Source organism: Seriola lalandi, unplaced genomic scaffold (assembly GCF_002814215.2).
Source record: "Seriola lalandi dorsalis isolate HSWRI2012SDOR001 ecotype SW California unplaced genomic scaffold, Sedor1 jcf7180002054770, whole genome shotgun sequence".
NCBI lineage: Eukaryota > Metazoa > Chordata > Actinopteri > Carangiformes > Carangidae > Seriola > Seriola lalandi.
The window spans coordinates 136,073-149,710 of NW_019525323.1; the positions used below are offsets into that span (position 1 = coordinate 136,073).

General features: G+C 39.6%; 1 protein-coding gene across 1 annotated transcript in view; it reads right to left on the reverse strand.

Moving 5' to 3' along the window:
* Positions 1–13,638, reverse strand: part of dgki (diacylglycerol kinase, iota) — a 73,089-nt gene that overhangs the window by 26,819 nt on the left and 32,632 nt on the right. The window contains exons 2-10 of the mRNA XM_087179035.1: positions 12,235–12,343; positions 8,380–8,475; positions 3,823–3,879; positions 3,588–3,656; positions 3,393–3,461; positions 1,724–1,840; positions 1,064–1,138; positions 823–918; positions 206–288 (exon numbers count right to left, since the gene is read on the reverse strand). Coding sequence (XP_087035161.1) covers positions 206–288; positions 823–918; positions 1,064–1,138; positions 1,724–1,840; positions 3,393–3,461; positions 3,588–3,656; positions 3,823–3,879; positions 8,380–8,475; positions 12,235–12,343 — 771 coding nt within the window. The remainder of the gene's footprint in view (positions 1–205; positions 289–822; positions 919–1,063; positions 1,139–1,723; positions 1,841–3,392; positions 3,462–3,587; positions 3,657–3,822; positions 3,880–8,379; positions 8,476–12,234; positions 12,344–13,638) is intronic.

Here is a 13,638-nt window from a genome sequence, read left to right on the forward strand (position 1 = left end):
TCATGTAAAAGGCTCGGCCCATGGGCAGTGTGTGTTTGAATGAATAAAAGAGGATAATGACTAAAGCTGAACTGAGAAGATTCAGTATTTTCCCCCCGTCAGCAGCGGATTGTGAAATGAAGATTTAAGTAGAAGTTTTTTTATTCTTTACGCTCAAGAAAAACAATAACAAGCCCGACACTTTCCTCCTCTGACGGATACTTACGCCTCTCGCAGTCCGCCCTGTGACAGGTCGAACACCTGCCGCGGGTTCAAGATCCACATGAACATCTGTAACACCTTGGCACCCTGCAGACGGAGACGTGTAGAATAAAAGTTTATCATTAACAAGAAAACAACCTCGAACCCTTTGAGAAGTTCCTTGTTTTTCGCCTGTAATTGTCGTCAGTCATTCAAATCCATCCTGATGTTTTAATGATGATGAAGTTCTTCCGTGAACTCAGATCATCTGATAAAACTCAACCCGTTTGAACCGACATCTTCCTAATTAAATGTTCTGTCACTGGCAACTGGGAGGATTTTAATAACACGTGTAGGCTGTGATAAAAGAGTTTTATGTCATTTTAAATACATCACCTCCACAACATCCTGTTGAGATCCAGGCGGTGGAGGAGTAAATGAATAACAGATCTTCTTTTATTAAAATCTGATACTGTCATGATGCAACATGATGTTATCTCTTTTCGTGACGCAGTTGAATGCAGCGCATAATAAGTATTTGTGGAACTGACAGTAAAGAGTGAATATAAATTACATTTAAATAAAGCTAGCTTGTGTTCGCGGGTCCCGTGTCTTTATTAAAAGATGAAAAGGTTTGCTGACCTGGTTGCCTCCACTCTTGGGGTTGACGAAAACCAAGATGGGCTTCATGAGAGGAGAGGGGAGCGGCTTCAACATGAACGGACGCCATTTAGACTCCTAGGGAGCGAGACAGGAACACACGGAAGAAAATGGAGGACACACAACGGTTCGGACGGGAAGAAAAAAGGAAATGGAAGAAAAATAAATGAATCTGAACCTTCGACAAAGACTCACGACAAATGTTCTCCGTCATGTTACTTACGTCCAGTCCCTTCTTGCTCGTCCTTCGTTTGAAAGATGTCCGCTTTTTTCTCCTGGCAGAGTTCTTAAGTGAGCTCTGGGGTACACACACACACACACACACACACACACACACACACACACACACACACACACACACACACAGAGACAAAGTTCAGTGGTTAGTTCACTGTCACCGCATCCCTTGTGATGGTAATTAAAAGTGCAATGAAGCATGTGATGTGACTGAGGGATATGCGTGTGTGTGTGTGTGTGTGTGTGTGTGTGTGTGTGTGTGTGTGTGTCTGTGTGTGTGTGTGTGTGTCTGTGTTGACAGAGACACAGAGTTACCTCAGACAGATCAGACATGTGTCAGCTCATATCACATCATAACCAGTATCTCTCTCTCTCTCACACACACACAGACACACACACACACACAGACAGACACACACACACACACACACACACACACACACACACACACACACACACAGTTTTGACACTGGCTCTCTTTTAGGGTTTTATATTTAGATCCAACGAGTCATTTCACATTAATGTCACCAAATGACAGACAGTGAACTTCATCAACCAGTGGACCGACTGGTGAGTGTGTGTGTGTGTGTGTGTGTGTGTGTGTGTGTGCGTGTGCGTGCGTGTGTGTGTGAATGTGTGTGTACACCTGTGGTTTCCTGACTTTGATGATCCAGGACGGTGGGACTATGACTCCGGCGTGGGCCCCCAGTGAACACGGCTCCTCGATCTGGTGCAGCATGAAACACGTCACCTTGTTGTGGAACTGCAACAACAACAAAACCTCGTTACCGTTTCTCCTCTTTATTGATCATGTGATCAAAGACACCTGAGCCACACCTGTAAACTCCGTCTTTTAAAGGCTCATTTCACCCAAATGACCTCAATTAAAGAAAAGAAAGAAAGTAGTTTTGGTTTTATTTGGTTTGTTTCTTCGGGGACTCGTTCTTCATTAGAAAGAAGTTGATGATGCTCTTTATATAAATCATGCAGGTGTATGTAAGTGAAAGTTTCAGTTTTATTTTGTTTTTTATTTTTTTCAGAAATATATGATGGAAAACGTCCACATGCACATGTTCATAGGAATAATTCAGAAAATAGCTCCAATAAAAACTGAGAATCCACATCATTTTATTCAATGTTTTAGCAAAGTGTAAAATAATGTGAATAATGTTCAGAGCTACAGTGTAATAAAGTTTATTTCAATAAAGGAGAACAAATATGATCTGAGAGGTGTTTGTACAAAAAGCTAAAAAAGGGATTAAAAAGAGACGTGTTTCTATAGTTGGGGTTAAATTATGGAACAATGCTGATTTCAGTTTTACAATGTGTAATTCGGTTTTCATAAGAATGATCTGTAAAGCCGTTTTTTAAAAAATAATGTGTAATATCCTTTTGGTTCTTATAAGAAATGGTTTATAGAAATATTTCTGAGGGTTGAAGTGTGAATGAAGTGATAACTGATAAGAATGTAGACAGGCAGATAGAAGCATTAACTTTCAATACATAGACAGTTGACTAGGTTTTCTTCTTTAGTTTTTTCCATATATATTGTTTATATTTACTGTATTACGTGTGATGACTGAATAAAAAGTTAAAAATAATTTAAAAATCATCCAAAGTTTTGTATTTAAGACAAACCGACCCTTTAAAGTTTCAGAAACTGTGATTATTAATATCATTTCTATCAACAAACAGCTCCAGAATAACATTTATTATTAACTCTGGTGCTTTGCTTTAGTGCCGTTCTCCATCCTCCGGCTGCCGCCCTCAGACGGATGATTTATTTACTCAAGCTTTGTTTCTTTTCATTTATTCAAAGAATTTTTAGGGATGTTTATATGCGAATGGAGAATCAGCAGCAGAGAGGTGATGAGACATTTCTACACTCTTCATCAGTGTGTGTGTGTTTTAAATGAGACGCGTGGATGTGGAAATAACATTAACAACAAATAATAATACTGGTTCGTTTTAGGTTTATGTTCGTTTCTTTTTTTAAATGTCTGAAAAATGAGGCATTTTTAAAGCAGAAAAATAAGTCAAGCATGAAAATGTCAAAAGAATTTTGACTTTAGCAAATGAGAAAGAAGAAAATTGCAAATATATAAACTTCATTATTATAGCGCCACCTATCGCACAATTAGTGTAGTTTTTTTAGACGCATGATGAGACACAGATTCTTACGCATATATTCAATATGTCTGTCATATATTTACACTAAAATGTTCCTGATAATGATGTGTTCATTTTGCCATAATTTAATCCTGTAAATACCAGTTTTACTCTGCAGTGATTATTACAGAGGACGAGATACTTACAGCCTGTTTACACCAGGAACAGCTGATGGCGATGATTTCTTTACTGTGGAAGAACTTCTGTTGGAAACTCTGCAGAAACAAACAGAGATACCCCGAGGTCGTCTGTAGGAACACTAATAACTGAACAACATAACAGCGTGTGTGTGTGTCTGTGTGTGTGTGTGTGTGTGTGTGTGTGTGTGTGTGCGCGTTTACCTTTCCACACTGTCTACATTTGCCTTCTTGTCGTCGTCTGTGGACCCAGTGATGTCTCAGTATGTTCTGCTGCCAGAGAGAGAAACGCTGACGTCGTCTTTCTCTCACGGTGTAAATGTGATACACAATCATTCACATCTATACAGTCACACACATATTTACACAACCACCCCCAACACACACACACACACACACACACACACACACACACACACACACACACACACACACTTACATCTCTGAGGCATCGGGATCCTCCCTCTCTGAAGGTTGGCTTACACCGGAAGTTAATCTGAACAGAGAGACAAAAAAATAAAGAAATAAACACTGAATTTTGGGACAAAACACCAAATAATATTAATACCAGGAACAGAATATGTAAAAACAATAAATAGGTATATAATATAGATTAAATAATAAGATAAAATAACATACAGTTATAATGTAGATAAAATACGTATCAGAGATTACCAAAGGCTAAGACAAAGAAAAGTGAATATTTACCAACTGCCACACATAAATAATCATTTACACTCATGTAATCCTAATAAAATGTTCCCACAGTGAAAAAAGTGCTGCAGACAAAAAACTCACTGTGCTTAAATTCAATCAATGCGAGTTAATTAGGACATAATTATTGACATAATTAGGACATGGCGACATTTAAAGGACATTTACATAATGAACATAATGTCTATATTTAATCAAAGTATAAAATTAACAGTGCATCTCAATCATTAGGCCAAACAGTGTCAAATGAGACACAACTTCTGTCAAAATGTGTGTGTGTGTGTGTGTGTGTGTGTGTGTGTGTGTGTGTGTGTGTGTGTGTGTGTGTGTGTCAGGGTGTGTCCTCAGGTTACAGGGTGTGTAAATGGACTCCTCTTTGTCCTGGTTGATAATTTTAGACAGACGGCCACTGAAACTTTCAACAGGGAGGGTGGGTCAGATGCTCCGTGCAACCTTTTCCACTGACGGACACACACACACACACACACACACACAGACACAAACACAGAGGGCGGTGAGAGACATCACACACACACACACACACACACACACACACACACACACACACGCCCAAACATTTCACTTCTCTTCTCACTGAGTTGAAAAGCGCTCAGTGACATTTTACAGTTTCAGTTATTTTTTCTTCACCAGACGCAAGTCAAGGTGAAAAAAAAAATATTGTCGCCTCTGAAAGCAACACACCGACCTGCTGAGGCTGATGGGAATGTTTTTGCAGGTATTTAGTCATGAAACAAAGTATTGGACAAATAAAGATTAATTCAAAGTTGTTACTTAAGAGGACATGAATGTCTGTGCAAAACTCTGTGGCAGTACATCCTGTACATGTCGTTATTTCACAGGAAGAGGGAACATTTTTAAGAAAAGATAAGATAAGAAAAGATAAGATAAGATAAGATAAGATAAGAAAAGATAAGATAAGAAAAGATAAGGTAAGATAAGATAAGTTGGTTGTTGAGCTATCATGTTCTCCAGGACCAGCTAAAAGCAAACATATTATTTCTGCTAATGAAAACGACAAGTATAAATCAGGGGTTGAAGACAGAGTTGAACTGATGGCTCGGAGATGCCTCGGTCATTTATCACACACTGTAACTGGCAATAAAAAATAATAGGCAAAACACTCAAGATGCCAAAGTGCTGTTTGCCCTCAATAAATAATATTTCCCAGCTGCCCTTGCTCTTCTTACAACAGCCCAACTACTCATTAAGTGTAATAATGTGGCAGCTGATATCGGAGCGGTCACTGGGTTCGCTCTTCACCGTCACAGTGAGCAGCTCTTAATGGCGCAGAAAGAAAACAGCAAACAAACACACACATTTTGAACAACAAATACATCAGACTGAGGAAGATCTTCCTTAAAGTCTGAGTTACGGGTTTTCTCCGTATCTCAGTGTCATACTTAAGAAATGACTTAAAGTCAGTAAAGACCTTAGTGACCAAACTAAGGGGAAAAACTTAAAGTACCTCTGACTGTTTATTACCAGCAGCATGTCTGAGTTTATGAAGAGGACGAACATCTCAACAAGAGTTCTCCACCATGGGAAGAGCTAATGCCGGCAAACAAACGGTCTCCATGGAAACTGTAGAATTCTACAGCTGTAAACTCTCTTTCACTGCTGCAAACGCCTCAACAAAGAGAAAGCTTTTAAAGAGATTCTGTGAAACAAGCTTAAGTAACTCCCTTCAACTTACTTCAACTTTTTAAGTGTAAGAAAACTGAAGCCCCAGTGGTTTTGTTGTTTGGCTCACTTCTTTACTTCCTCCAAACCCTTTTCACAGTCGGCACAACAGCAGTGAGTGTGGACAGAGTGTCACAAAGTGGATTCACTGACCTCGCCTTTCCAAACTCATCAGAAACTCATCCAGTTCACGTTTACATGAAAAAGTGAAATTAGACTGAAACAAAACAGAAACAAAAGAAAAGATCAAATAAAAAACACATAACCTCCTAATCGGGACATACAACACTGAGCGCCTGTTTTCATTCCTTGACTTGTGCCAGGTGAGGGAAAGGAGGCAGGTGAGGCAGAATCCTGAATCTCTTCCAATCACATTCTTCTACAACCGATCACTTTCTCTTCTGGCTCACTCTCTCCGTTTCAGACGAGTTCTCCTCCTCAGAGTTTTAACCAGACGTCTCTGTTGGACTCAGTGTTTGTTCTCATGTATTCACCGAAGGTATATTGTACATTATTTGGAGGCAGGCCGGTTTCCCCTCCGTTTTTATTTGGGTTTGTTTCTCTCATAGTTTCAACATTTGATTTGAATCACAGAGATAATGTTGCTCTGTCAAAACTCTGTCATAACTGTCGTATCATTCACTTATTCCTCTTTTCTTTTCTTTTCTTTTTTTACCTACTGACACTTTAGTCTTTTGCCTCCGTCCCCGTTGAACCGCAGCGAGGACTTATAAACACATGTGATAGGCGGCGTTTCCTACAGTGCAGCTGCAGCCTTCGCGCTGCCAGGTTTCTTCCTCGATGACTAAGATTAAATCATCCGTATCCAGCTGAGAACAGGTAGGAATGTGCTTATTCATGTCGACCGTGACTTGTGGAAGCAACCTCAGATTCCAGCGAGGTCAGGCCTCCCTTTTAAGAAGGCACAACGCATCACCACGCTAATGGAACATTTATCTAATTAAATTCACAACAGAGAGAGAGAGAGAGAGAGAGAGAGAGAGATTATGGTGCATTTCTTTCTGCTGCAGCTCCGTCTTACTGGCAGCAGCCTCGCCGCGTTCTTTTACGCTCAGTGTAATTGCTCGATGGAAATGTACAGATATGTCATTATGTTATTGTCAGAATTAAAGGTTACTTCTCAGGCGGAGGAGTGAGGTCGGAGAAAAAGGTCTAAATCTGATTTTTCTTTTTTTTTTTGTTCGTGGTTAATTCACTGACTCTGTTTTCCGGGTAATTTCTTCTTCTGCTGCTGCTTTGTAGACATGGTTCATCTGAATGAGTGCGAGGCATCCTGTTTAAAATAACGCTAAATTACCAGAGGGGACAAAACACTCAGACCGCCTGCTCTGTCCATGAGCCAGGATTTGTTCTGGTCGTGATACATGAAAGATAAAGCCGAGCATATTTCATGCATTTCATTTATTTTCAAATTCAAAAATAAAAGATTATATGTTTAATTTAATCCAACGTTAACTCTTCACATGCAGCGCTAAATTAAGATTAAACAGCATACGTTCTCTGTCTTCCCACTTTATGTTTTGATGAAGTCTGAAGCCGTTCAAGGATCTGGTCTGATATGATGATACAGTTTGATTATGTAGCTGTTAAATTTACCAGCTGTTAGATTCGTAAACAAACAGCTGGTTCAGTCAATCAATATATGAATGTATGTAACACTATGATAAAATATGAGTTTCAAAACGTCAAATCGCACCACAACATACATTCACTCTACACGTCACAAAAAAACCACTAGAGCTTTGATAATCGTTTCATTATTATTATCATTACAATTATTACTACGAAGAAATTACCAACTATTTGATGATTCCAGGTTCAAATGTGAGAATTCATCACTTTCCTTTCATCTAAGATTATAGTATTTTGGAGTTTTGGACAAAACAAGATATTTAATAACGTCACTTCTTACTGTTTGTTTTTTTTATATTTTGTTAACCAAATAATTAACTGACTGACACTAAAACACAACTACACATATATTCAGAATTCACAAATAAAGGTTCACTGTATTAACCCCTGGTAATCTGATCTCTCCTGTCACATAGGTTTTATGTCTGTTATCAGTTTTTATGCTGTTGTAGGAGCTAAATAATCAAATAAAATCCTATTATTAATTATTATTATTATTATTACAGGAAAATTGTAAAACATGATAAGAATAAAAATCTTTGGTGTTTGTATCCCTCTTCCACTCAGACTAGTTTCAGGTTACATCCCTTTTTATCGAGAGTCATATCAAATATTAGCCATGTTGTAGTGAAGTCTTGAGTAATGGCTAAAAAGTGTTGACCTTTGACCTTTGACCACCAAAATCTAATCACTTCTGAGTCCAATTGGACATTTGTGCCAAATTTTGAAGAAGTTCCATCAAGGCGTGATGAGATACGGACGGACAACCTGAAAACAATATGGCCTCCAGCTCCGACTGTCGCCGTGTGGAGGAATAAAAAGTCACTTACATGTAAGAATTTGCTGCTTCTCAGTAAACCTCAGAAAACCTCTCACACACACACACACACACACACACACAGGAGCGGTCAGTGTGTACACCACTCACTGCGGTCTTCAGCAGGCAGGTGTCCTCTCCGAGATAACACAGCTCTCCTGAACAACTGGTCTCCATCCACAGGTGATCCCCGTTCACGGCGTTCTCCTGCAGAGACGCAGACGAGAGGGAGAAAGAGGGAAATGATGATGATATAATGACTCACATTATCCTCGTGCGCCTCTCACTCAATATTATTTTCAGTCGCATTAAACTGCGACCATATGCGCATAAACACTCGGCAGTGGAAGCGGTCAACGAGTGTGTGGAGCACATAATTGCCACTGCTGAGTGGGTGGGTAATTTCACGGTGCATGTTAATTTAAGGTGCTAATCAAAACACTACAGGGGCCGTCTCAAGTGCAAACACACACCTACATCACACATATATATGCACATATAAACATTTAGGTGTGTATGACTGCGTGCACACGCGTGTGTGTGTGTGTGTCGGTAGAAGGATGTCACTCAGTTCACTGCGCAGCTTTCAGAAAGTGTTGTTAGTCGTGTGTTATTATCAGTACACACAGTTTTTATTAAGAGATATTACATATGTGCACTAAAGCTGCACTGACTGATCAATTAATTAATAACTCAATCGACCTGCAGCGATTTTGATAATCGAATATATATATTTTTTAAAGAAAATAAAAGCCTAAATATTTTACGGTCGAGGTAATTGCTGACTGATTTACTTCGCTACAGAAGTTAAATTATTGAAGAATATGATGAATTCTTGTCTTGAGTAATGGCTAAAGAGTGTTGACCTTTGACCTTTGACCTTTGACCACCAAAATCATGTAGTCCAAGTGAATGTTTGTGCCAAAGTTGAAGAAACTCTCTCGAGGTGTTGCGGAGGTTTTCAGACAACTTGAAAACATGATGCCAAAAACAGAAGAAGTGAAACCTGAAAATAAACGATCAGGAAACTTTTGTGTTTTAAATTAATTTGTGTCTTAGTTAGTCGAGTTTCATTTTTCCACCAACGAGCCTCCGTGTTCATAAGCGTATAGCCTTATGTAATGTAGATGCTCCTAGGCTCCTACGAGTGGGCAGGAGTCACTCGTTAATCTACTGTCGTCTCCAAGAGCGTCGTCACGGCGCTTTTCAGAAACACCTCTTAAGCATAAGATGGATTTTACGGTCATCTTCGCCTTAGGGAAACGAGGCTCTGGACTGTGCGAAGAGGCGCCAAAGCTAATCTTTCTCTCTCTTTCTCTCAGACGTTAAATCATGAGCGAAACTGCCGCTGCTCCAGAAATCAATCAGCGATGTTAAATCATCGTTTGTATATGTTTGCAGTCCTGAGGAAAATATAAAAAGCAGAGTAAAAGGAGCCATAAAGCCTCAGTAAATCAAACACTTAGAGTATGATAATGAGTGATTAAGTAAAATGATTATATGAGTGTGTGTGTGTGTGTGTCATGCGGAGCGCTAAAGGCCAGCGATGACGTGGTGGGAGCGTCCCTGCAGTCAGAGCCAGAGGGGAATCTCAGATGTGTCGACTTATCACCTTCCAATTAACAATACAGCACGTTTTATTTACTACTCCTCACTGACGCACCGTTTACTGAGCCCCTGGATGTTCAGTCCGACAGACCAGAACCTTGAAACGAGGAGTTCGCTGACATCTGTGTTACTTCTTGATTAGACGCAGTTTAGCTCCGTTTTCAGAGACTTCGGAGGCTGTGTTTTCTGCCTTGGTTGTTTTCTTTTCTGAGGTGTGTTTTAAGTTGAAAATACTCTCATTATACTAAAGCTGAAACCCTCCCTCTGTCACAGTCATTCTTTTCTTGTTGAATCAGATAAAAATAGCCGCCTGCCTTTCTTCTGTGAAATCCGTTGTAAACAATGTAAAGTTGGCAGGAGTTTTTTTTCTTCCTTTTTTTCCTGCCCGCCCCCGTTACAGAAACATCATTACAGAGTAAAGTCAGACCCGACAGGATCTTTCCAGTGGAGTTTCTGAAAACAATTTGATGGAATTTGCCAATGTTTGGTTTTAGTTTCATATCAAATCTAGTTATTGATTATTTCTTACATCTAACAAGATCTTACATCTAGATCTTACAAAGTGAAAACAGACCAGAACAGTTCGGTTCAGGTGCAAAGGCCAAGATATTCGTCTTGTTTTCCCATTAATAATTTAATTTTCCCTGCTGCAGTTTCACGTATATGACCACATACAACCGTGGTGGACCAGCGACGGAGACAGACGATGGTTGTAAATAGAACTTTTGGATATTTAGTGACAGAGACGCATTATTTATGATGATGATTTAGTTTTATCCATGAAAGAGTGATAGAAAGAAAGAGAGACAGAGAGAGAGAGAGAGAGAGAAGCGCCAAAGCGAGTTTATACGTGATCATTAACGGTGATTGAAGATGGAGGCGGATGAATTGGTTCAGGAAAGAAACAGCACTGGGTTTCATCTCTTTCTCTGTGATTCCTGTCGACGCACTTTTTCGTTGCTTTGAGCTCTGTTTTTTGTTGAGGGTCAGATTTAACTTGGTCGTGATTTTACCTCCTTTTTGCAAATTTTGAAAAAATGGAGCCAATAGAAACCATTAAAGTAAACAAGAATGTCTTAACTTTCTGAACTGGAGGTGATAAAAAGATTTTAAGATTATTATTTTGTGAAGGAAAAGTCGCTGAGTACAAAAGTTTCTCCCCTTTCCCTTGATTTGACCTTTTTCTGATGAAATGTGGGCGTTCTGCATCATTGCACACGCTTGTGAATAATGCAGGGATTCATTTCTGTCATCACAGACTGTCTGAGATATCAGTTTGGAGAGCCGTGGCTGAAATGGACTAACATAAATTTTGGATGTGTTTGTCAGGTGAAAAAATAAAAAATAAAAAGTTTTGCTTTGTCTATTGCTCCAGAACATTCTGCAGAGCGCTTTCCAGATCATCCTGACATTTCCTTAAGCATTGGCCCTTTGTGTCATCTCAAAAACATAAATTGTTTTTGAAATGGCTCTCTTAGCTCTGTGAGGCATTTTCCAAAATGAAATCCATTAAACTCTGCAAAATAGTCACATCCCATAAAGTCCTGACACGTAAAACTTTCTTTCAACGACATTTACTAGTAATGATCAACAACCCAAAGGAAGATTGCTTCTTCTCATTTCCACATGAACATACGGCCGTTCAAACCAGTCTGCTGACAAATCTGTTGGCATGAAAATCCAAATGTCATTGAGTGACTCAGCCGAACAGAATGAGGACAACAGAGACTGTGTGTTTGTGCAGTATGTGAACCGTTATGAGTGTATACATTATGTAGATTTCAGCTCTTTTAAAAGGTCCCGAAATCGTCTAAAGGTCTCTGCCCACTTGTTGTTTGATTATAGATCAGGTCTAACTTCTATATTAACACTGTGAAAGTATCAAAGCCTCAGTCCACAGAGAAATGCACACAGCCTGTATTCAGAAACTGAGCCTTAAAACCAGCCGTCAGCACTTCCTGTAACTTTGTGATGTCACAACAAAGCAGTCACCAAGCCCCGCCCACCTGGACCCACCATCCATTTAGTTTCTCTTCTTTACCTGAAATCTGCTGTATCTTTATTTGACCTCTCTGAAAACAGTCAGCCAATCAGAAGAGAGGCTCAGAGCCTCCTCTCTTCTGATTGGCTCATTGACCTGTTGTTACTAGAGCTCCAGAGAGAAGCCTGAGAGAGGAGATGTAAAACTACACTGAGATGGTTTTTGGTTCTTAAACCCACAAATTTACCTTCTTATGGATCAATACTTCAAAATAAAAGACAGGAGAAAAGGAAAGAGTATAGGAGAATCTAAATATTAATAGAAGAAACAAACACAATTATTCATGCACAGTTATATAACATGAGCGTATGTCTGACCGTCCAGTCCACGCAGGTCCGCAGTTCCTTGTTGGGGCCGTTGGACGCAGGAGGCAGGGAGGACTGGGGGGGGCCGAGGTGCTGGAGGCCTGAACGGGAGATCGCCTTCCTAAAAACAACAACAACACGAGACAAAGAAGAAACATTAACAATAAAAAAAACAAAAAACCACACAGTTCACTTCAGGACTCGGAGAGGGAAAAATCAGCCCAGTCATCTGTATCTGTGACGCAGCTTTCTCTCACCACAGATTGGCTAAAAATCACACAGAGAACTAGATTTCAGTATAATTTAGTATGAAAATGAATTATTCACGCTGCGAGACCACGTTTTCAGCGGGTTCAGCTGGAGATATTTGGTCGAGGAGGACTGGGAGCAGCTTGGAGGAGCGAGCGCCAGCAGCACTTTGAGAGGGGTGAGAGGGAGAGACGACGACAGAGCCGTGCTGTCAGAGGATGAGTCAGCAGTCATCGCTCGCTCCCCGTTTCAGTCTCTAACTCCTCTGCCTCCACTTCCTCTTCCCTGCCTCTGTCTTTATCACCTCCATCACCACCTCCTTGAATCAGCCAACCCACTCCGCCCATCGCATCATCGTCCGTCTCTGTTATTTATGTCAAAGTTACAAAAAGTTTGGGATATTTCACATGACGACAGATTTCTGTGTTTGTGTTTTTCTCACTGGTTTGAGTTGGGAAAAAAAAAAAAAAAAAAAAGGTGATGTAATGTGTTTTCATGTACCAATCTAAGTTTAGCAACATCTGAACCAATATGTGATCACAGTTGTGGGGTTATTTGCTCATGCTGCCAGACCACTGCCAATCAAATTCGATCAAACAACAACCACACTGTCCTGAGGAAGCAGATAAATGAGTTTTTTTCTTATTTCATCACGAATATTTAATGTTAAAGAGAAATAATTAAGATTTAAAAGTCTTCAAGGAGGTTAAACATGAATATTTTGACAAAATTTGCAATAAAAGAAAGTTGACAACTGTGTTCTCGAGGAGGCGGGAAACCATGTGACACAGTTATCCTCCATTTAAACCCAAAGGAAACATAAAAGCTGCCAAATCAGCAGAGCAGAAAAAAAGTTTCCATCACATACATTAACCTGCATATTATCATCAATATCAGACCTTTGACTAAAAGTGAACATCAGAGAAAAATCATGAAGTAAAGACTTGCTTTTTTACAAGATTTTGTAATTTTGTATATGTGTAATATCACAAAGAGCAAAGTATCTGCAACTAATGATTATTTTCTTCACTGATTAATTGTTTCGTCAATAAAACGTCAGAAAACAGTGAGAAAAAGTCCAGCACAGTTTCTTAAAGTGTTCACATCTTGTTTCGCCTGTTTTGTAATTTCAGGCATGACTTAAAGGATTAGTCCATGATGAGAATA